The sequence below is a fragment of the Juglans microcarpa x Juglans regia genome, chromosome 6S, assembly GCF_004785595.1.
Source record: "Juglans microcarpa x Juglans regia isolate MS1-56 chromosome 6S, Jm3101_v1.0, whole genome shotgun sequence".
Classification (NCBI taxonomy): Eukaryota; Viridiplantae; Streptophyta; class Magnoliopsida; order Fagales; family Juglandaceae; genus Juglans; species Juglans microcarpa x Juglans regia.
Window position 1 is genome coordinate 17,006,527 of NC_054605.1, and position 24,056 is coordinate 17,030,582.

At 36.8% G+C, this 24,056-nt stretch overlaps 4 protein-coding genes across 5 annotated transcripts; all 4 read right to left on the reverse strand.

Annotated features, from left to right (window-relative positions):
* Positions 1-354: 354 nt before the first annotated feature.
* Positions 355-4,377, reverse strand: LOC121236843 (N6-adenosine-methyltransferase MT-A70-like). Its single transcript, XM_041133319.1, has 7 exons — positions 3,088-4,377; positions 2,789-2,887; positions 2,156-2,239; positions 1,731-2,053; positions 1,363-1,579; positions 1,153-1,232; positions 355-833 (listed from the first exon to the last, which is right to left on the reverse strand). The coding sequence occupies exons 1-7, from the start codon at positions 4,168-4,170 to the stop codon at positions 608-610; spliced, it is 2,112 nt and encodes a 703-aa protein (XP_040989253.1). The 5' UTR covers positions 4,171-4,377; the 3' UTR covers positions 355-607.
* Positions 4,378-5,326: 949 nt separating this feature from the next.
* Positions 5,327-8,971, reverse strand: LOC121236844 (probable serine/threonine-protein kinase WNK10). Of its 2 annotated transcripts, none has more exons than XM_041133321.1 (7): positions 8,400-8,971; positions 7,801-7,838; positions 7,402-7,629; positions 7,091-7,311; positions 6,856-7,004; positions 6,355-6,760; positions 5,327-6,278 (listed from the first exon to the last, which is right to left on the reverse strand). In XM_041133321.1, the coding sequence occupies exons 1-7, from the start codon at positions 8,478-8,480 to the stop codon at positions 5,563-5,565; spliced, it is 1,839 nt and encodes a 612-aa protein (XP_040989255.1). In that variant the 5' UTR covers positions 8,481-8,971; the 3' UTR covers positions 5,327-5,562. The 2 variants fall into 2 exon arrangements, with proteins under 2 accessions (XP_040989255.1, XP_040989254.1); XM_041133320.1 differs by having other exon boundaries at positions 6,847-7,004; positions 8,400-8,969.
* Positions 8,972-11,686: 2,715 nt separating this feature from the next.
* On the reverse strand, positions 11,687-15,819 carry LOC121237284 (plant UBX domain-containing protein 10). Its single transcript, XM_041133965.1, has 4 exons — positions 14,827-15,819; positions 12,876-13,046; positions 12,496-12,699; positions 11,687-12,205 (listed from the first exon to the last, which is right to left on the reverse strand). The coding sequence occupies exons 1-4, from the start codon at positions 15,649-15,651 to the stop codon at positions 11,975-11,977; spliced, it is 1,431 nt and encodes a 476-aa protein (XP_040989899.1). The 5' UTR covers positions 15,652-15,819; the 3' UTR covers positions 11,687-11,974.
* A 4,240-nt stretch (positions 15,820-20,059) lies between these two features.
* Positions 20,060-22,222, reverse strand: LOC121237812 (aluminum-activated malate transporter 10-like). Its single transcript, XM_041134697.1, has 6 exons — positions 21,777-22,222; positions 21,484-21,624; positions 21,126-21,398; positions 20,912-21,033; positions 20,673-20,816; positions 20,060-20,539 (listed from the first exon to the last, which is right to left on the reverse strand). Exons 1-6 carry the CDS (start codon positions 22,117-22,119, stop codon positions 20,099-20,101), a joined length of 1,464 nt encoding a protein of 487 aa, XP_040990631.1. The 5' UTR covers positions 22,120-22,222; the 3' UTR covers positions 20,060-20,098.
* Positions 22,223-24,056: the final 1,834 nt, after the last annotated feature.

Here is a 24,056-nt window from a genome sequence, read left to right on the forward strand (position 1 = left end):
GAAAACCGTCTTAAGGCAACTAGTTTTACTACTACTAGATCGTCTCAAGGTAAAACTGGGCTGCCTATTGGAGATGAGCATTTTCTTTCATAAAAATTTCGACGATACCCCATCTATCCTACATTTAGGAAAAGGAAAAGGAACAAAACATTGCAACAAGAAATCAACGGCTATGAGATACTTTCCTCAGATCAAATGTTAGTTTTACATGTTCTATCATATAATTTACATGTAGCTTACATATCAAAAAATAAGAATAATAATATTTAGTTTGCCCTAGCAAAAATATCTTTTTTTTTTTTTTTTTGATAGGTAGCCCTAGCAAAAATATCTGACGGAGGGAAGATTTTGTTGTGCGTTCTTCTAGAACAATAAATAGGAACAAACCCTTAAACAAAAATGCTAAGGATCACAACAAGAAAAAAAATTGCTAAGGACCATACACCCAGAGCACGTAACATTTTAAACTATCAGGTGGACAAGGGTGCATTCCTCAAAATCTCTTAGAGCTAACCATACACGCACACAGAAAGTTACTGACTGTTACTCACCTGACCATGTCACCAGCTACGGTCATTGGCTTCTCTTCAGAAGCAGCATGTAGTGGTTATTGAGCTGCAGACTCTGTAAATAGCATGGCTGAGGACTTAGATGCATTTGCTGGAAAGGGACTCCTCATTTGAGCTCCAGGACCGGAGTCTACTTCCATGGCAGAAGCTCTAGGAGGGGAACTGGGTTGCACCTCCACATCTGGGTAAGCAGCCTTGAACCTTGCTCGCAGACCTTCGTCAACTAATCTTACTCCATTCAATTGATTACCGAGTGACATCCACCTGGTACATGACATTTCAGGAGTAATCAGGAAACCAAAAAATGAGCAAAATAAACCCCATATACCAAATATGCGAAAAACTGTATAGAATATTTCTCCATCACAAATTGGAAACCAAGATAATCCTGGATCCCCGGCCAGGCAACTCTAATTTATTCAAAATTATCTAGCCTTAAGGGCATAACAGATCCATCACAAAAAGCCCTCTAGCACCTCCATCTCATCAATTTATTGACAAAAATCTTTAAGGTGGTGGTAAACAAGAATGATGCAAAGAAAATTATAATCAGCACAAGTATGGGACAAGGAAAATAAACTACCCTGCATGAGTGTTGTGCATGCGGGCAAACAATTCGAGCTTTCTTGTCCTTGGACTTATTCTCTCCAGCATAGGGTACATCTGCAGCAATGCATTTTTATTAATTCAAGTTTGCAACCCAATCACAGGAAGCACTATGGTTAATATAAGCATACTATTAAAGGTACAAGGGAGAGCACACTAAAAAATATAAAGATAGTCTTCTACTCACCTCATCTGGCTTACGGCTTGTCTCTCGAACCTCAGCAACGATGACATCAGTATCGATGTTCCTGTTTACTTCTGGATTGCCCTTTATTCCAACAAGGCAATGCTCCTTACTGTGATTGAGCCAATGGCCTGTCCGCCCAGTTCTGATTATTCGCTGAAGTTGATTGGTCTTCACCCAAATGATCTCCTCAACACGCTTGTACCCCCAAAGTTCTAAACTGAAAAAAGGATATAGATAAGCTTGTGAGACAAGACAAAGGAATAATCATATGCAGCACATTTTAAGCTTCTCAGCCAAATACCAATAACCATCCATTCAAGGGAGTTATGAACATTATGGTAGGCAGATGGCCAAAAGTGAGAGCATACCATTCACGTCCAAGCTCCATTGCACGACCAGTGACCCATAGAAAAATTAGACCGTCAGTCTGCAATGCAGGAACATTGAGATTGCGCATTTCGTCATCAGCCATAGTCCCATAAGGCAACTCCATATGAATGTCCCATGGTGGATCTGCCATTATAACTCCAAATTGCCCTAAAATGTCCATTCTAAATGAGCGGATATCACAGTTAATCCATTGTGGTTCACCAAGTTCTACTTCTGAACAATATTCAGCACGCTTTAGTGGTTTGGGAGGAGGAAGCATGTCTGGCATTTGGTCTATCTCATAATGAACATACTTGCATGTCTGTCAAAGATATATAACTCCATGTAAACAACAAAGAAGTAAAAAAGAAATAGTGTACTAAGAACCCCAATCACAATGTTGTTTCATGTGAGAAAAACTCACCTTCATGTGCCGGCAAGTATCTAGAAAAGAACAGTCTCCTAAATCAATGTCAGTATGTGGAGCAATAATTCGCCGAAAATGAACCTGGAAAGAGTAGAAATTTCAATACAAAACAAGTTTAAGTATTCATAAGTATTAAGATCAAGGTTATGTCTGGCCATATCATATGGATTGAACAAATTATAGGTACCACCAAAAGAACCAAAATGTGAAACTAGTCAAAACAAAGTCAAAAACATTCCATGAAAAATTTCTGAAAGCCGCAGCAGACAATATAGACAGCACGCAGTGAAGATGTGAAAAATGAGAAACTAGAAAGGAAAACAATCAGATGTTTTCAACCACCTAAAATATCTAGTTGAAACCCTAGTGTCAAGAATGTACTTAGGTGACGAGTGAACTCCCATCTTTACGATGAAATCCAATGACTTGCACTGTATTGACTAGTGACATGCTTAGTGTGAGCTCCAGCACTTCATAAGACCAGATGATTGAGGTTTTTAGAGATTGATTTGAGTAATAACTTTATCAAGAAATTTTATTTTATTTTCGGATTGAATCAACTCTATTCAGAATAAAATTTGAAGCTGACAATCCTCTTTTGTTACACTGTATTCTATTCTACTAACTAACCTTCTCGCATGCCATAAAGGAACCAGATTGACGCCGGCAATCCTCTTTTGTAAGGGAAGAACAGTACTCCTTCAGGTTCGGCCCACCTATGGTTTTGAACTGAAAAATAAAAACGAAAAAGTAAACAGAATAGACATTATTGCACCAGCAAAAGTATCAGTTTCTTGAGATGCAACTAATGCCTGCAGATACAAGTAAACAAAGATTTTTAACGAAAAAATAAATATGGCCTTCCAGATAGCAGTATATATCAAAACATAAACAATCGTATAAGAGGCTTTTCAAAAGTTTGAAAAAACCTTTTCAGCGACAGCAGTTTCCCTTGCAGTAGGCCGGTGAATGAGGTCCAGAAGCTCCTCACCAGTCTTTGATTTCTGCATCTCCATAAAAGATTTCTTTTTCAACAATGCTTCGAGATCCTTCATATCATCTTCTTCAGTCCTAAGCTTCTGCATCACACCAATTGGCCTATGCATGGGATGAACACCTACCCCTCTGCCCATTCCAACCATTCCCATAACTCCTCTCGCACCCCTCGGACCCAGGGGTGGCAATCCCGGCATAAGTGGCTCGCCGGGTCCCATCCACATATCCGGCATTGGCCTCTGAGCAGGTCCACCTCCTCCCATTCCAAAAAGTCCAACCCCACCGTTCACATCTAGCAATGGCTGCTGTTGACTCTGATACTGATTCGCATTCCCGTCGCTACCCAAAATCGAGTGCTTGCTCTCGGGCAATTCCCTTAGAAGCCGAGTTCGGTCAATCCCCAAGACCATGACCCTGGATTTCCCACTCACTTCAAAGGCCTCCAATTCAACCCCACCATTATCCTCACCGATCGACCTCAACGCCATCTCCACCGCCAGTATCGCTCCGGACTCCCCACCCAACTCTCTCAATGCCGCTCTTTCGCCAGGCGTCGCCGTTTGGTCGTTCTCCAGCTTCCTCAACACAGTCGAAGAATCGATTGGCGCGAAGGGGACCCGACCCAACAAACACACGGCCACCATCGACCGCACCACCGAGAGGGGACTCCCGCTCTCGTCAACACCACTGGGTTCGCTCTCTGGTTGGCGTGCCGGAACGGGAGCTAGGTTCTGGGTTATGGATGGGAACGTTGGTTTGTTAGTGGGTTTGACTAGGCTAGGGTTGGGGTTTGGGAGCGTGGGTGTGGGGGTGGGAGTGAAGGGGCGGTGGTTGAAGGAGGAGACGACCTTGAGAGAGAGATCCACGGAGGACACGATGTTAGGGACTAGGGATTGAAGAGAAGCCAGAAGGTCTAGCTGGGTCTGGTGCTGTGACTCCATGCGAGCTCGGAGTTGTTGATGGACGTCTTTGATTCTGGCTATGGTGTCTTCACTACCGTCCAATCGGGATTCCATCGTTTTCTCTCTGTCACTATGGCTGGTACAGAAAATTCAGCAGATTAACCAAACAAACAAGGAAGTCTCTTTCTTTCTTCTTGGGATCCTTTCTTTCTTCTATTTCTTTCAATTTTCCTCTACGGCTGAAGAGAGGTTTTAAGGGGTGTGGGTTTAGGACTCTTTTGAGGGAGACGATGCAACTGTGGCGAAGGTTTTCTTTGTTTTGCTCTAGATTTCGGATTGATTTTTAGATTTTAATTATAAAAAGTTTCATGAAATAACATAAATTAGATAATAATAAATAAATAAATAAATAAAACCCGATAATTTCTAAGTTATATTCAGATGATATTACGAATATTAATTTTAAAATTTTGAAAAAAAAATCCTTCATAGAATTACCCTAGAAAGTTTGCAGGATATGATCTCATCATTTTTATTGCAATATTAAATAACATCATTTACTATAATTTTAAATAATTATATTTGAAATCTTTTATACTATGCACTATCTGACATAATTTAATTTAGAAGATAAATTTTAAAATTTAAGAATTACAAATTAAATTATGTAATATTTTGTATCTTAAAATAAATAAATATTCCTAGACTGCATGATTTTCTCTTTACAGTGGCATTACAAAAAAATAATAAATAGAATTTTTTTAAAATAATATAATCAGGGAGAAGAAAGGAAAGTGGCAAACTTTTCAGTTGCTGTTTTATTCTAGAGGGTTTTGATGTTTGGTAACTTCTTCAAATTTCTGCGTCTGCCCCGTTGTAGAGTCATAGACCAATCGTCGTCCAGGTATTGAACCTGATCAATGGATGGTGCCGTTCACCAATCACTCAAGCTTTTGTTTTTTGTGTTTATGCTGCGAGAAACCGTGATACCGAGGGAACCATAATAGCAATTATGGTGCAAAAACAAGTTATATACTATGTTGCAAACCCAATTATGGTGCAAAAACAAGTTATATACTAGGTTGCAAACCGCCATTTATCGTACACCCTTCCGAACATGTTACATTTTTATTTACGCGAGTCCTCAGATTAACCTATTTTAAATATAGTAGTATACAGAGACCGCAGAGACTGCATATTCCAAAACTGTATATAGCATTATTCTGTTCATAATGACCAAGGGTGTTAATACTCAAGAGGGAATTGAATACAGACAAAACAGATGGAATGGAATAAATTGAAATCATCAAGGAAGTTCACCGAATCACTAGAACAGTCTTTTTCTATCAGCTTCATGGACATGAACAGATATCAAATTGATCAATACTAAAAAAAATAAAGAATCTGCAGATATTGCCCCAAAGTTACAATAAGGCAATTATTAAGACTGAGGAAAAAGAATCGTAGCAAGAAAAGCTAGTAGATCAATTTACAGAAGCTAGTAGATCAATTTACAGAGATTTTCTTCTTTGCCATCCACTTCCTTTTGGCATTCTCTATTGCTTCCTCCCTCATCCTCAGCAGCTCAATTAAACGTTGGTGATACTGCGTGTCAATTGAAGCCAGCTCCAGCTTTAGCTCACTGTCCTGATCCTTGTCTGCCAGAGATAGAGAACATATGCTTGACAAGCCCAAGGTTTTCGACATGCCAGATTCCCCCATGTTAGCTTCATAGCTTTTCTCATCATAAACCTCATACTCCGAATTGAACCCATACCCATTCAAACCTTTATAGCATTCATCAAGACTGAAGTAATTGGACTCTAAAGCACTGTCATTACAGGCATCCAAGGCCATTGAGACACCATACTCGACCGATATATCTGAAACAGTAGATTCTTGATTGTCTTCATATTCCACGTCAGCCAATATTGGGAGAACATGGTGCTCAACAACTGCCTCGGCAAGGTCCTCTGCTGTCCCTGAATTTCCACCAGTTTGAAGTACATGACAAAAGCCAAATGAACCATGTGCTTCAGATGAGCAGTTCTCAAATGAAGATTTCCATCGGGGTGCAAGCTTGGTAATGAAGTTGTCAATTAACTCAGAAATGATGGCCACATCATCTTTTGACAGATCAAGTTGTTCAACCATCTCCTCAGCTATTGCAATTGCAGTGTCGGAATCAAGATAAAATGCAAAATGGATGTTTCTCACCTGACCTATTAAAACGAAAGCAATATATGGTTAGCCATATTAGGGAACGGAAGAATATTATTCCACAGCACATTTACTTACCATGTGGATCCGCAATGCGCAGAGTTAATGAAGCTGTATTCTCATCAAGTTTCTCCCCTCTTAGCCTAAAGTCATTATTCTCAGTAAACCTCTGAAATTCTAGAGTTGAACAGTCAGAAATTCCATTGAATCTATTCATACTACAGCCAACAGAAAGCTTCTGGCAGTTTGAGTCTATTATGTCCATGGCATGAGATTCTGGGTGTGGTGGGTTCACTAATACGGGCAAATTACTGGTTGATTTCAGTGAATCACAAATGAGATCCTTTGAACTTCCGGTTGCAAGGAATGGATCTTTCAACAGCTCCATTGCTGGCAATCTCATAGATGCTGGAACCAGACACTTCTCAATGAACTGCTTAACTTGGGGGTCATTCACTTTACTGAGAGAAGCAGGCTTTATTCCCTACAGGGAAGAATACAAGAAATATTATAACGGCCATTTTAAAAAAGGACATTAATCATATATACTGCAGGTGTTTGCCAACTTACGGAGGTAACCTTCTTATATATTTGAGCTGGATTGTTGCACTCACTATATGGGTATTCACAGGTAACCATCTCTAGCATGCACATGCCAAAAGAATATATATCAACAAGATCATTGTATTCCTCCTCGTAAAGCTCTGGAGCCATGAATTCAGGAGTGCCTGTGCAAAAAATAAAAAGATGACATGCCTCAATTAACATGGTTTAGTCAAAGTCATAACACTTCTAGAGAAAGGGATGTTAATACCAATTACACTTCGGGCAGTAGGCTGCTGCATGACAGTTGCTAACCCAAGATCTCCAATTTTAACTTCACCATTGTTTCCATTAACAAATATATTGTCGCATTTCAGGTCTCTGTGGATAATTGGAGGATTGTGGCCATGGAGATAGCTTAAACCTTGAAGAATCTGCCTTGCCCAATTCTTGATGGCTTTTATATCAACATGCTTATGCTTCTTGCGATATCTAAAACACAATAAAACCATGAAAGCTATAAATGAGCAATATATCCAACAAAAAATGAAAAAAAAATGGCAAACAGTCCACAGAACTTACAGTCTTAAACTCCCAGAACTGAATAACTCTGTTATAAGGTTGATGGTCTTGTTCTTATCATCTACCCATGAATTATAGAACTTGATGATGTTTTTGTGTTTCAAAGATTTCAGCAGATGAACCTCGGAATATAACCTCTCCAGCTGTTCTGGTGACTGCAATACATCATCAATGTTTACTTGGTTCCAAGCAACTTCTATTCCATCAACTTCATCAAATGCCTTGTATCTATATTTAACAAGGGAGCCAAAACAGGGCAAGTTTAAACCAAGACAAATTTTTCTAATTTTAAAACCTTCAAACTAAGTAATAAAACCTTACTTATAAAAAAAAAACAAAAAAACTAACTAACAAAACCACAAAGAAGAGAATTAAATAAGATAGGTAAAAGAACCATACACATTCTTAACTGCTCCTCTCCCCAAGACTTCATCATACTGAAAAAATAAACGCAAAAGAAATAAAGACTATTTCACTAAATCCAACAAAATAAACAATTTGCCTCGATAACCAAGCAAGCATGATATTGAAAATGTCTGATACCATACGGTTATAAATAATAACAATATTCTTGCTGGGCATTCAAATTTTCGTCTTACTTATTTAAGATAATTAATGGTAAGAGATAAGTGGAATTTTCAAAATCAATTGGATTTCCAGAATTAAACTTATTCAATCTATTCAGGTTTATTTGATACAGACTACCGGCAATTAATACCAATTTGATATACCAAAGAATTGAAAAAAATTTGACATAAAAAGATTAAAATGCAAATTAATGAATCTCGAATCAAATTCGGCTGAATCTTCAAACGAAAAAACAATGACTAGAAACATAATGCAATGCTTGGTTAGCGAGATAATAAGGGAAAATCTTATCTACCAAAAATTGAAACAACGTAAATCAGAAAATCCATAATAATTAAATTACTTTTCTTTGACTTTTAATTTTCTCGGCAAACAAACACGCTGAATTTAAAACCTAAAATTATCCATACCCGTACGTATCGCCCGGTGGGATCTTTCTCCACAACCTCACCAGCCAGAACCTCACATTTCGGACCCGCAACAAAATCCATTGCCAAAAAACGACGGCGAATTGCAACGAGAACAAAAAAGGAAGGAAAATCGAGAGGAAAACCGGTGAAACGCTATGAAGACAGTTTGGTTCTGAAACCAAGAAGACAAAGAAGAAGGAGAGGCTCTTCCGAGAATGCTTCACAGGCTACCAAATACGAATCGAATGCCGATTTTCGGAAACGGAATCGGCACCCGACGAAACTTGGCGACGACAGCTTCGATTCCATGGCCCAAGGTGGGTCGGCGATAGTTGCAGACGTCCTTATACAAGTCCCAGGTTCGTCCATATCTCTATTATCTGCATGTTTTGCTGCACCAAACAACGCCAATCAAACCTCAGCGAGAGTCGAGACGTAAAGGTGTGGGTAATAGGTATGGTGGGAATCGGACGCACCGCGCAGACTATAAGAACTCGAGGGAAAGAGCGAAAAGGAAGGAGCCTCGAGCTCAGAATCCTTATCATAATCATCAACGGACTTCTAGCATGTTTGTTCAGTCGCAATGACCAAAGCGCGTGGGAATGACCTGAATACTAAAAAACTCTTTTCAATCTTTTTTAATATTAAAAAATATTTAAAAATATAAAAATAAATAATTACATAAAAATAAATTTATAAATTAATATAATTTGATATGATATTTTAAATTTTTAAATTAATTTTATTCTAAAATCTTATATAATATATTGTATAAAATCATATCAAGTTCTAAAATTACTTTTTCGTGATATGACACTTTTAAGCTTGTTTGAATTTAGGGATAAGAATAGATGGTTTTAGATAAAAGATTAAAATTAAAAAAAATATTATTAGAATATTATTTTTAATATTATTATTATTTTGAGATTTAAAAAAGTTGAATTGAGATTTAAAAATTTTGAATTATTTATTATATTGTATAAAAATTTAAAAAAATTATAATGATGAGATGAGATGAAATACTTTCTGAATTCAAACGCATCTTAGTACTTGCTTTGCTTCTTTCTTAAACAAATAGTATTAATTTTCTTAATTAATATTTAAATTTTTTATTTTATATATTTCGTAGTTTTTTAATATTAGTTTATCTTTTGAATATATAGAGACATACATATTTAAAAAAATAATAATTAATCCGTGATTAACTTAGTTCAATTCTCTAGTCTAGGATTAGATAATACAGTTTATTATCCATGACGTGGGAAATATTCTTAAAATTTTCAAAGGTTGACAATCAAAAAAATAAATTAATTTATAGACTTGTGCATCGACAACACGATAAGCATGACCAAATGTCAATTTGATAGCATATTTCTTAACAAACTTCCATGTCTTTTCATTTTTGACATCGTAATGATAATAATAATAAAATTTATTCCAACTCAATAGGAGAAAAATATATTTAAAAATTATTTATGAAAATTCTCTCAATTAAGACTCGCATAATGAAATGAATTGCAGGAAAAAAAATTATTAATTATGTATTTATTATTTTTAAATAGAATTCTAGAATTTTATAGAAGTAAACAGTTAAATTCAGAATAAAAGTAATTTACCAAAAACATAGCTTGGCGGTGGAATTGGAGTGGTGTTGATTTCACTCGAGCATTGAGAGCGTGGAGTGGAGTTGACGGTGAGAGCCATGTGCAACAGAACGAAGATTCGGCTCCGGAATGCATTCCCCTTTAAGAGGAAAAGGAGTACATCTTTTTATTTTTTTTAATTATTTAAAATTATTTATAGTTGAACAAGATTTATCTCTAAATTATTTATACTTAATACGTCACGTACCGGAAGGGACAAGCAAGAGACAACGCTAACTGGACGAGGAATTGAGCCGGGCTGTATGGAGAGGAGGGGGGAAACCTCCATTCCAAAGACGTGGCCCACGCATTCAACGCGGTACATATATATCTGATGAGAAATAAAAAAAAAAACAAAAAAATAGGTGTACAGTATAAAGTTGCTGAATAGAATTTTTTAATAAATAATAATATAAATTAACGGTATAAAATAGGCTGAAAATATTAAATTATGTGGATTATTGAGATGGATTAGGATTTTTTATCATTATTTGTTTAAATAAATTTATTATTTTATCTTTAATTTTAGAGAAGTTGCAAGTCTATATACAAATCTAAACAATTAAATTTACATATTGATGGTACATTAAATTTACCTTATAATAAATTTCTATTTTACGATATGATGAATTATATTAAACTACGCATGTGTATAAATTTCTTTATATAAAATTTGTGTGTAGATTAGAGCATGTTTAGATGTTTGGAGTATCTCAAAATTTTGTGAATATTAATAAAATAGTTTAAGTGAATATATTTTATTGGGTTTTAAAAAATGAGAGGAAAAAAGTTGAATAAAAATATTATGAAATTAAAAATTTGTTTGAATATAATATTTTAATATTATTATTGTCTTTAAGTTTGTAAAAGTATTGATTTTTGTATTTGAATAATAATTAAGTAATAATTAGATGAAAAGATTTAAAATTTAAAAATATTTTATATTTGAATGATACGTGTGAATGACATTACTAGAAGTTTTGAAAATTATAAGTTTGCCAAACATCCCCCAAGTATGTAGAAATGGTAATCAAAGGCTGCCGTCCCCTAACGGCAGCTAAAGTCTGATTCCTTGGCATTCATTCTCCAACCAACCACTCCCTTCCTATGGTTGCATCCCATTCCCCTCGCCTCCCCTCCACCAATAACCACGTCTCTCACCTTATCAACCCCACTAACTCGCGGTCAAAGCATAACCACCCATATTTTAAGCATCTCAACTTAATATGTGATTCTTATAGAATCTTCCATGAATGAATGATTCGAGTAAAATGAATTCTACGTAAGTAGTTAACCTTTGATAAAATCTTAGGCCCTTCTGTCAAAGACAAAAAGATTTAAATAGTAAATTAAATTAAGATAAAAGTTAAAAATTAAATAAAATATTATTAAAATATAATTATTTAATATTATTTTATTTTGAGATTCGTGAAATTTGCAAAAGGCTGCCCTAAAGAAAGAAAATGAGAAAATTTGGAAAATGGGTGCTTATGCATTGTTGTTCGACATAATGCAGAGCACAGCTGCCGTCGCTCACCATAGAAGTATAAATCCTACATCCTTGCCAAGTTACCAACCATAAGCCAGTCGACTGGAAACTTCAGGAGAATGCAAATTTCAACCCACTCAAACAAAGGTCAATAATCATCTCTAAGCTCATTTGAATTTTCAATTTGATTGTCATATGTGCAAAATCAACGTCTTAATATTTCAAATGCATTTTCCACTTAGGGCCATCTGCATTAGAGATTCAGCATCGAGGAAAAACAAATATCCACGTCGAGACATGGCAGGCAACCTATCTATCTGATTGCAGCGTTGCTAATCAAGTTGAAATAGGAAAGAAAATTACAACAATCATTTCTACTTGCACTTGCAGGCCCCATCTCGGAGTACTAATAAATATATTACTTCTGAAGAAGTAGAGTTCATCTATGAGTTCAGCTCCACAAAAAGGCCGGCCTGAGGATGCAATCCTGCTTCTTTCAATGTCAAAGACAGTTTCTCTGGTCCGTAAATAACCCGGGGAAAGTTAGAGACGAGACTATAATTATCAACTTCTAAACAGCCCAAGGAATCAACATAGTCATATAGAGATTGAATTGTTGCATCACTATGAAACCTCCTCTCCTTGCGTTCTCCAGTAGGAAACCGTACTAAAACCTGGCCAAGATGCATAAAGCACAAAGGTACATCAGGTTCAATAAAGACTTTAATTTTTATGTCCAAACTACCGACAAAAGGTATTAAATAATGACACACAAAAGTGCAAATGCACAGAACTTTGATCGTAATGCCTCCATAATACCAATTCAAAACAGGGAAAAAAATGTAGCAAAGAGGCTACATAATGAAAAGTTGTTAAAATTTGCACAATGAAGTTAAAAACCACATAACAGTACAAGAAAAGCATGATGCATAAGATAGTTTTAGCTCAAGCTCCAGGACTTTACCTGTGTAACATTAGGTCCCTTTTCAGGTTCAGCACCAAGCGAGAAGGCTTTCTCCTGCCGCATTTTCACTAATGCAGCTTCTTTCTCTGCAGCTTCACGTGCTGCTCTTTCACGAGCCTCTTCTTCCTCCTTACGCTTCCTCTCAGCTTCAGCAGCTTCTCTTTCAAGACGTTCTTGCTCTTCTCTCCTCTGGCGCTCCCTAGCCTATCATAGAATAGCAATAAGGCACATTTAAAAAAAAAAGGGACCTAGTTCTCCCCAAAACCCAACTCTTTGCTATTGTGGAGACAGGGAAGGGAGCATGAGAATGCCATCTGGCCCACAGCAAACATCCCAGAAGACAAGAAAAAAACTCTTTTTAAGTTAAAAATGCTGCATACTTGATCAGCTTCGAGTGCTGCTCTGTAAGCAGCATCTTGCTCCTCCCTTAATCTCGTGTTGTTTCTTCTTTCTTCTGCATCAAGCCTTGCTGCAACAAGAACAGGGGCACTTTCTTCAAGCACTTTCTGTAATATCACGAGCATTTCTTCAGGTGATTTTGGTCCCTCAACCTTCATGATAAACATATAATGGTAAGTCCACAATAGGCAAGAAAAAATTGTCCTCTTCAGAGGCAGTGAAGGGAAATGCAAGTGCAATGAATGGAACATGATGAGAAGGCTGCTATCAAATATAGAGTTTGATGATACCAGAAAAGCCCAGTCATCCAACCAATTATGTAACAGAAGATCATTTATGAATATATGCCAAATCTTGAAAAGATGTTGATATTCACAGAAAAACTGTCCATTCCGGACTAAATCTATTAATTTGGGTGTCCATATTCACAGTTAATCATTCATAACCAGCTTCAAGTAAATTATAATATGTGCAATATGAAATAATTAAACATAGTATAACGTATTCTTTTTTTTTTTCTTTTTAATCAGTAAGAGCAATTATATTAATGAACATGGAGTTTAAGGCAGCATGGTTGGCTTAGACACCACAAAACAAATAACAATTAAATTTAATGCAGCCAAAAAATGGTGCTTTTATTTTCCTTTATACATTGGCCCCTTAAAATAGATAAGAAAGGTTTGCCTTCCAGCAGTGGATAATGTGAAAGACAGTTCTATATGTTCAACTGTCATCCATCCATTTATTAGGAAATAATGGGCCATCAAGGCCAGAAGAAGACCAGCCATACTTCTCCATCAGATCTCCTATGTATGAAGAAAAATAAAAAGTAGATCGACAACTGGAGAAGAGCTCTTCATTTGTGTTAAGTTTCTAACTTTTGCAGAATATCCTCTCTACATGTCACTGAACTCTTCATGCCCTTCCACCAGATAACATACAAAAACAGAACTAATCACTCCAAAAGGCAGACCCTGTAATCTATGTTAACGTATTTATGCAAGGAGACATTGCTTTTGCTCAATTGACTAGAAGGGTGATTAAAAAAAATAAAGACAATAATATTTCAACAAAAAAAAAAAAAATGATCTGATATTTTTCCCTGATCGTTTTTTTTACTCTTTTCCTTTTTCCTCTTTCAAACCATATGAAACCAATGCCATATGCACCCCCATCATCTATCACTTCTCCACTTTCTCACTGCAATATCATGCTCTTCTAATCTGACAAAGTTAACCAAATGTCTTCTTTGTGTATTTTCAAATTGCATTTGACAATCTGGAATTGATCACGACTGGCATTCATGGTTAAATAGGTAACAACAGTGATTTGAACTAGACATCGGATAAACATAAATAAAATAAAACCCTTTAACAAATAGAAAGTGGTTGCTAGAACTATAACATAATTATATTTTCTAACAACAAATATACTTTTTTCTCATGGGTCTGTTGAGCAGGTAACCCTTTCCCTTACTTAAAACCCTCCCTCCCTAGCATAGGTGAAACCTGATTTCAGGTGTCCTATTCGATGGCATGAAAATTTATCAATTTGGATCAACTATCAACCATACAAAAGACTTTATTCTTCAATCCGGGGGAACTCTTTTTCAGTACACTTGTTGTTATCATCCAAACAATTCTAGATTTTTTGTTTTATCAGTAAACAAGAGTTTTATTAATGATATAGAGTAGGCCAAATAATTCTATGCTGAATGTGAAACATATAGACTGCATGCCGGCTAATGCAGCCATTAGATTCAGTGGGGTCCTCAATTTCAATTTCTACATATGGCCTATGCGTCTAATAATTGAGGTAAGAAGAGTAACAAAGAGTAATTACTTCTACGAAAATTCGCTAGATTCACACAAAATTCCATTTGAACTTCAAAACCTCGAACCCAGAAGAGAAATATGCATGACACAGCAGTACCTGCTGGAGCAGCGCAATCCTCTGATTCGTAGCCGCCATAACCACGGCACAGAATGGAAACCGCGAAGCCTTTAAACTGTTACACATCTTGAACCCTTCGCTAGCCCTAATACTCCCTCCCCACGGCACGAAGTTCTCGTTTACGAAGTCCGCCAGAAACTCCGAGCACAGAGTCCGCTCGCAGAACAAAGGCGTGTCCGGATGATCCGGTGAGTGCAAGTACACGAACATGAGCTTGAACTCATTCCTCGACCTCTGCAGCGCGTCCATGAACCCCTCGCTCACGAAATTCGGCCTCCTGGACCCGTAATCCCTCTCGAACGCCAGCACGAAGTTCATAGCCTCCGAAGCCGCGGCCGACATTGGAACCAACCGGGCCGAAGCCTCCCCTGCCCGGACCGAACCCGAACCCAGACCGATCATTCCCATCGAGTACGAGAGCACACCACCCGCGGCCCAAAATCCGAGCCCAATCGCGCCGGAAATCAAGCCTAGACTGCCGGAAATTACAGAAATCGGCAACGTAACAAGCTTCCACGCCAAACCGGGACCGGAGACCCCATTCGCGGACGGTTCCGATCGTTCTGAGACTCTTCCGTGCGGCTCTAAATCGGAAGACCGCGTGCCACTGCCGCCCCCATCTACGGAGGCGGTTGTGGTTTCTCTAGTGGAATTATCCGGGGGTGCGACGTTCGTGCCAGTGAAGGAGGAGATCGCGAGCTCGAGGTCCCAGCCATGGGCGGCGAGGATCTCAGTGCACAAATCGGGATCTTCGAGGCCCGTGATTGCTTGGAAATACGTCAATTTGTCGGCTACATCAACCATATCTGTACGGAAATCGCCGCAAGAGGATGAAGTTGAAAGGTTAGGGTTTTGTCACCGAAATCGTTGACCAAAATTATTGACAATCAGATAAATATGGAGAGAAGTCTATCTCTCCCAGAGACAAAACTGAAGGGACTGGAATTTTCCTACGGCGAATGGATCAATGAGCCTTTACGTACACCGACGGAGCGGATCATATAGTTTTCGGGGTCGCAATACCGGAAGTAACCGTTATTGTTTCTTAAAATAACGTAATTGCCACTCAGAGAGTGAGAGCAGAGGATTTGCCCATCGAAGTATAGGGTGTAATCGGTACTTCCCATCCGGTTCAGTTGGGTTCGGTTCGGAGAGTTAAAATTGATCCATCATTTCTATCGGACGGGATCGTTGGCTATCGGTCCATTCGGTCTTGATAATCTATGAACACTTTTTTCTTTGCATATATATGGTTAATAAAATTAAGTGATATTTTTAATATTTTATATATGGTTAATATTAAATAATTTTATTATATATATGATCAATAGTGATCTTTTAAATGAAAATGATATAATTAACTTATATAATTATTATATAAAATAATGTATTATACATATAAAATATTTAAAAATATATATACATTCGGTTGATCTCGATCTGATCTAAAAAAATACACATTGAGACCGATCAACAAGACTATTAATCCGACCTGATTCAGACAGAACCATTCGACCTAGTGAATTTTTCCGATATGGTCCGGTCCTCTTACAAAGTGTATGATCTCCTATGCTTGTACAAAGACTAATTTTGTCTTTTTTAAATTAACTAATGAAATCTCATATTTTAATTAATCTTTTCTATTAACTATTTAAATAACGCCTATTTCAAATGTGTTAAATCACTATAGTTAAAAATGAAAATAATTTCTCAAAAAAAAATGACATGAATTAAATAGTATATTAAAAAAGTTGACTTGATATTGTAAATTTAAATTATATTTATTTTACGATAGAATAACTGAATAAGTTACCATTTGATATACTATGTCAAGTTTAGTTTATGAAATAGTATTTTTGGTATTCTCCCACTTAACTATCAAGATTCAACAATATTATTGTAAAGAATAACAATACAGCAATACTACATTTCAATCTACATTTATTAATTGTCACACCTATTGATGTAGCGTGGTATAACTAATTTTTATGTAAAAATTGAGGACAACAAAAATCAAAATGAAAAAAAAAATATTGAATAAAATACGCAAAAGTGACTGTATATAGAGTTTTTAAAATAAATATAGACAAGTCTCAAATGTACAAATTTTATACAAAGCATTTATAAAAAGTAGATTCCACCATAAAAAATATGAAAAAAGTCAATTTTTTTTTTAATGAGACACATTTTTTATAAAAGACCTCACATTTGAGATTTGTACATAATATCGTATTATTACAAATTGAATAAACGTTGAAATCGAACTGTTTCATAAACTTGTGGGCGGACGCGGAGTCTAAATGCTATTGGCAACTGCCTTGGGGAATCCTACGGCATCGTGTCCAACGTGGCAAAGTAATGATGTCCTTTGCACTCTGTCTTCGTTCCCATTTCGCCCTCATCCCCACGAATGCTACTCTTCACTATGTCTTTGTTTCTGTCTTCTACATCCACACGAAGCCCCATCATTCTCCACGAAGTTGCCACCCAATGAAGTCGAAGCCCGCCGCAACCCAATCTTCGTCTTCTCCATAGTCAATCGTTGTGTTCTCCACAAACCCATGGAACTCACACGAACACCCGAAGTCACTGTTTTCGTCTTTTTCACTACTTTCTTTGTTTTTGTGTCCCCAATGTTTTATTTCTCTATTTTTTCTTGTGTTTTTTTTTTTTTTTTTGTTGGATGGAATCTTTTGTAATTGTCAGGGTGAATTAAGAGGTTAATGTCTATTAATATTTATGTAGTGTAAATCTTCTACCCTACCTCTCAAAGAAATACTTCATTCGTCTTTCCACAGAAGAACACCAATAACCTTAGTTCAAGATTAAGAATTAGAAAACGAAGAAATCTCATTATTAAAAAAAAAAAAAAAAAACCCAAGAAATGAAGAAACCCCTAAAAAAAAAAAATTTTGAAGAAACCCCATTTAAAAAACAAAAATTGGGGGCCTACACTTACAAGATGGTTTACGATGTAGAAAATAATGCTTAGGAGGAGATGGTGAAAGGCATGATAGCAGGATGGAGAGGATCAATGGTAGCCATGGATGAGGAGGTGATGTACGCTTTGGATGAGGCCACAGATGCTCTAAGAAAGTACATTCCAGAGAGGGACGTGTGGGACAACATATGGGAGTTGAAGAGTTTTTTTTTTTTTTTGGTGAATTTTGGACTCAAACAACGAGTTTCAATTGGTTTCAATCGATTTTTCAATTTTTTTAAATTTTTTACAGATGCTGACATCATGGTTATACAACGATTCCTAGAGGTGTAAATTCAAACTGAAAAATCGGTCCGGACTGGACCTGACTGGATCGGTTTTATCGGTTTTGAACCAGTCCGGTTCGGAACCGGTTTTTAAAATCTAAAAACCGGCCGATTCCGGTCCGGTTCTGGTTCCAGAATTTTTTGGACTGGACCAAACCGGACCGGACCGGTTGATTAAAAAAATAAAAAATAATATTTTTATATATAAGTTTTATACAAAATATTTTATATATATTAAATATTAATATATATATAAGTTTTATATATAATATATAATTATAAATTTTTATGTGAAATTTTTATATATAATATATATAATTATATATATTTATATATGAAGTAATTTCTTGTTATAATTTATAAATTATTACATAAAATGTTAATATTAAATCACTAAAAGTTTATAACTAATACTAATATATAACTTATAACTATACCAATAGTCTAATATTAATACTATTATATAGTCTAATATATTTATAAAAATATAAAACAATTGTTTTTAAATCAATTTTTTTTTTTTTATAAACAAATTTTTAATAACAAATTGTGAAACTTACATTTTAAAAAAATTGAAAAATCGGACCGGATCGGACCGGAAATCGGTAAAACCGAAAGTACCGGTTTAGGAGGATAACTGATGCGTAATCGGTTTTGAAAAATACAAAACCGGTACATACCGGTTCGGTCTTAAATTTTATCCAAAACCGAATCAAACCGAACCGATTACACCCCTAACGATTCCTCACGCCGGTTGCACGCTGAATGAGATCTGCTCCCAATATCGATTAACAAAATAGGAAAAAAAAAAAAAATCCGTAAGCTTTGGGCCGAAGATGAGCTTATTATTATTATTATTACTGTATTTTTGTTTATTTCCCGCAAACTTTGTGCCATCACTTCACTTGAGATCTTCAATCAAAACCTTGAAAATGGCTGCCAAGGAAGGAAGACCGAGCTCCACCCGACTGTTCATGCCATCACTTAAAATCTTCCTCTGAGCAAGCTTCAGCTTCCTCCTAATTTCCAAACATTCTTATTTTTTTTGTATTTTTGGTCTCATTTCCTCGAGTTACCGAGTAGGCTCTCGTCTTACACCTAACTCACTATGATGAGATGGCATAGTCTATCGGTCTTATGATTTTTCTTTTAAAAATATGAAGAAGATCCGATGATGATAAACATACTAAATTTTACATAGTAACATTGCTCTTCAATGTGTTAGCGTTATTTCTGTGTTCTTTGTTTGGTGAAAGGTGGGAATATTTGGCGATATTTGTGATAATAATTAAAAGTGCAGCTCGGGATTTACACAAAGAACTAAGAAGGAAAGAAAAAAAAAAAAAAAAAAGGAAAACTGGGCACCTCTTAGTACTAATATATATGAACTGCATCATCAGCTCCAGATCAATTGGTTTTGGAGAGATTGCATTGAAATGAGAAACAGTAGTTCATGAATTGAGTTCATAACCGGAGAAGTTGATGGTAGCCTTTTTTATATTATTTTTAAATGCGTCTTGGACGTTAATAATAGCATGGCAAGATTAATAGGTATTTGAATATTAGCCAAAGTAGGTAAAGCAGTTTGCTTCGTAAATGCTTTGCATATATAATAGAAAACAAATGCTGCATGGATTGCTGGTGGGTGGCGGCGGCACCAGGCAGTACTGCTGCACACTCATATCTGGTTCTACAGATCTAAGCTTACTTTTCATCCCACAAATATTACTTTTCATATTCTCTACAATTTTACAGAACCTGATCATATCTTTTCTACGATATTCAGTTACACAAAGCCAAGAAAAATATATGGAACTCATGCGCCCCCCCCCCTCCTCTTAAAATATGCTTGGGGGTCTCATTTTCCCGTTCTTTACTTCCTACAATCACTTGTAAGAAAAGAAAAAGTAAATTATATGGTATTCAGATCAGTTGAAAGGCCTGCATGGTTTCCCTATCTTTCTGTTGATCTGGTGAAAAATGGTCACTCAGCTCCATTTTTTTGGCACTTGTCATTAATGCTTGCAGACACAAAATTAGCCGAGTCTGCCAGCTCTTCAACAGCATCCACAATGCCATTGATCCTTAAGGCAATTTCAGTAAGTAAAGAGGCTGAAGTTACTAGTGGAATAATTTCCATGAGAGGAGGAAGTGTAACCGTTGTTCTGGAAGCTGCAGGCTCTATTTTCTTGTTTTCAGGAATTTCAGACTCTGAGTTTGATGGGGAAGTGAATAACTCGGGAAAGGATTTTAAGTCAGCTTGGAGCTCTTGAACTGCACTGTTCATTTCTCCAACCAAGTAGTGTATGTTAGATGATTTCTTCATGGTCTTGATTGTCACTGCTAGCTCTTTTATGACACTTGAAGAGTTGGAGCCGACTTTCGAAGAACTGTTGCTGATATGCTTCTTTATATACTCAGGTGCCTGTTGATATAAAGTGGTTAGAACTTAAGACTTCTGCTCTTTTACGATGATTATGATGATGGAAATATGTAAATTTAATAATTTCAATTATATTCTAACAAGAACTCTCGCCATGTCTAGGAGCTTGGGTTACCTGATTTTCAGAACTGATGCAGCCATTGAGAGCTTCTATGCAATAAGCACAGCTGCGCATGGATGCCCCAATTTTGATGTACTGTTTCCATGGGTGCTGAAAGTTGAAGCGGCCATGGGCTGGCTCCCATCTAGCAAAATTTGCCTATATATATGCAACCAATGTCGATCATTCCTAATTTCAGTGAAAAATCATGGAACAAAGTTTTAAGGAATGAATTGCTCAGTCCTGCCACATACCATAATTTCTTCTGTTGCCTTAGAATTCAGTACACATTTGTAGCCTTGCAGTTTCTTCTGACATTCTTTGCCACTATCAACAAGGCTACTGTCACCATCTTGGAAGTATTCTGCTACACAACCTGGATATATATTGTTGGAAAAATGTTAGATTCTCAACAAGAAGTGGCATAACCATAACAATGAAATATATATTCAATATTAACCTACTCACCATCTAAGGAATCTGCAAGCTTGTCCATGTTGCGAGTTATTAAAGCATGGAGCTCTTGACCAGCCCAAATGGGGCAAACAAGCATGGTTACAACAATGCAGAGTGAGGTGCCAATAATAATGGTGGATAATCTTTGATGTGCCAAATCAAACAATTTATCCACCCGATAACCTGATACTGAAACCAGACTAAAGGTAAGGATGAATATCATGGCACCATAATCAAACCGAATTTTCACAGAAGGAATGAATCTTGAGAAGGTCGCTGCAGAAGCTGCACAGAATAGAATTGCTAGGATTACTTCACTCAGATACAAGAAGTTAAGAATAAACTAGTTATGGAGTAGATTTTTGCAGACCTAGTAGGAAAACTGAGGTTCCAATAATTACAGGTTCAAATCTTTCTCCCGATTGACTAGCAACCCAATGAACACCAATTGCAAGAAATCCAGCAAGACAAGTTCCGCACACTCTGTTCAAACTTTTGCATAGTGTTGCACCTGCAATTCAGTAAGGCAGAAGTCAAACTACAAAGCTTCAAGCAAAGTGCTTTTGTACTTGGATTTTAAGCACACAACAACTTAGGATGAAGCCAGTATCTTTTAGGCTATGGCATAATCAAGAGTAGCTGAATTGGGTAGATTCTACTTACCCACAGTGTTTTCAAATACAACCACAACTGTCATGATTGCCCACATAGCATTCCCTCCAACTCCTTCGTATAAAGGCCTCATATAGTAAAAAACTGAGACAACCGTGAGGGCCATTCCTACTTTTAGACAATGGATCACTTTTCGGGGATCATCTACTCCTAAATCCCAGGCTTTCTGCAAAAACTTCCACACTTTCAAGGCCAACCCTACAATAAACAGTTTTAGACCAAGAAAGACATTGCTGGCAGGCTTTGCTTCCGGCACCAAAGTCTGTGATGCGCCATCGGCCATCTTTATCCTCCACTCCACTCCATTATTGGTTACTTCCTTCTCAGAAGCCATCGCTTATGTGTTAGCCAAGAGATAAATGTATTGCCTTCCAAGATATGTTAGAGGACACAGAAGCCCTGCAGGGATAGTGATAAAAGGTATAGCCAAAGACCCCAATGCCATGCAATTAATGGAACGATCGATTAGGCTTAGGATGATGAAGCTGGATGACTACTGAAGTATATATATACACAAAAGGTGCACTAACACATTTCATACTGCTTTCGAAGAAAATTAAACTATTTCCAATGACACGAAGATGGTTTGTTTTTTTAATTTTTTGACCGACACTGCATGGAGATAAAAAGATCATTTCTTATATTTTCTGGGTAGGTAGGATAGAAGTCTCTCTCCCAGTGTGCGCTCGCATACGCATTTGTCTTATTAACAGTACACAGGCAGACTGCAACCATCTCTCTTTCCTGCCCCAATTAATTAAACAGTTTGACCTCTTACACTTGTTACACCTCACAAGGACATTCTAGCGATTGCAATATTTCATTAGGTAAAATTGCATATACTTCAATAATAACTATATGGAAATTCCACATGAGGAATGTTGGTCATGGATGCACCTGGATGACCTAAAACATAACTTTGGATGAGCACCTGACAAATACGTCCTAAAATATTATGCAAAAGTAAGCATCACCGAATTATGACTCAGATGATCACAAAGCATTCTGTTCATGTGTTATCTAATCATCCTTTTTTCCAAGTGGCCGACCTTTGGGTGTTGGCTAGCTGTTTCAAAGTACCCTAACTGTAGGCTGTCGCCATGGTATTCCGCCGCCGTAAGAAAGGATTATTAATAATAAAATTATGGGTACCATCATTTTTCTTAAAAAAAAAACTTAGATTTATATTCTTCTCTCATCTTTCTCCCAGCAATATGAATATTTGTGCAGATTACAACTCATGTAAGGTATAGCATTCTTATATGCTGGTATGTTGCCTGGTGATGTGGCTGTTCAGGTGGTCATTCAGTGTTGGCATGGCCTCTCTCCTGCACTAAAAAGTGTGGGGAATGGATATGGTTCCCTACTGATTACAAGGACTCACTCCTCAGTGATACCATCTTTGCAGTTGTCTTATTATAAGGGCATTCGATTTTCTTATTTGTAAACATCTTTGAAACTTTTCTCCATCTGTCTACATGATATGAGTAATCAACAAGGAATTGTTCCATAAATCCGATCCAATATAACATCTCATACACACCAGCTAGTACACCAACACATTTAAGCCTCGAAAGAGGGGGAAGAGGAGCGGCCCGTGGTGGGGCGGGGCGGGGCTGGTGGGGAGATGGTGATCTGATAACATTATATAATCAAATCCTCTAGAGATCAGAAGCAATATCAGACGTACATGATTCTCATTACCACCAATATCAAACCTTGATCTCCCCATGGCCAGTCGTTTTCAACTAAAGTGGGGAACCTAATAAAGCTTTTGAAACTTTAGTACCATATCCTTTATTAATTTTAATGCCAATCAGTGGTTCTCCTTTTCCTAGAAAATTAGGTCGTGAGCGCGCAGGACCATCCAAAGTTAACATGCAACAACATCTTTAACAAAAGCAATATTGCAATAAGGTTTTAGGCTGTGCTATAGGCTAATCTGATCACTTGAATGGAGAAGGCACGTACTTATAATCTCCTTAAGCAATAAGGTCGAAAGGCAAACTCAACTATCAAAAAGCTACACATTCTGATCTCTGTCGTCACTCTCTTGACATTATGATTATCAAATGCTTAATTAATATATACAGTTCTAGTACTTGTGCTAGTACGTACTCAAGTAATTTTTGAAAAGTTGATCCAAATCTTTAATTAATATCGACCTCACTTACCCCTAAATGGAAGGGTTTTAATTAAATTAAATATATCATTGATGGACATGATCAAGCACATCCTCTTTGTTTCATTGAAGCATGCAATTTTAAACCT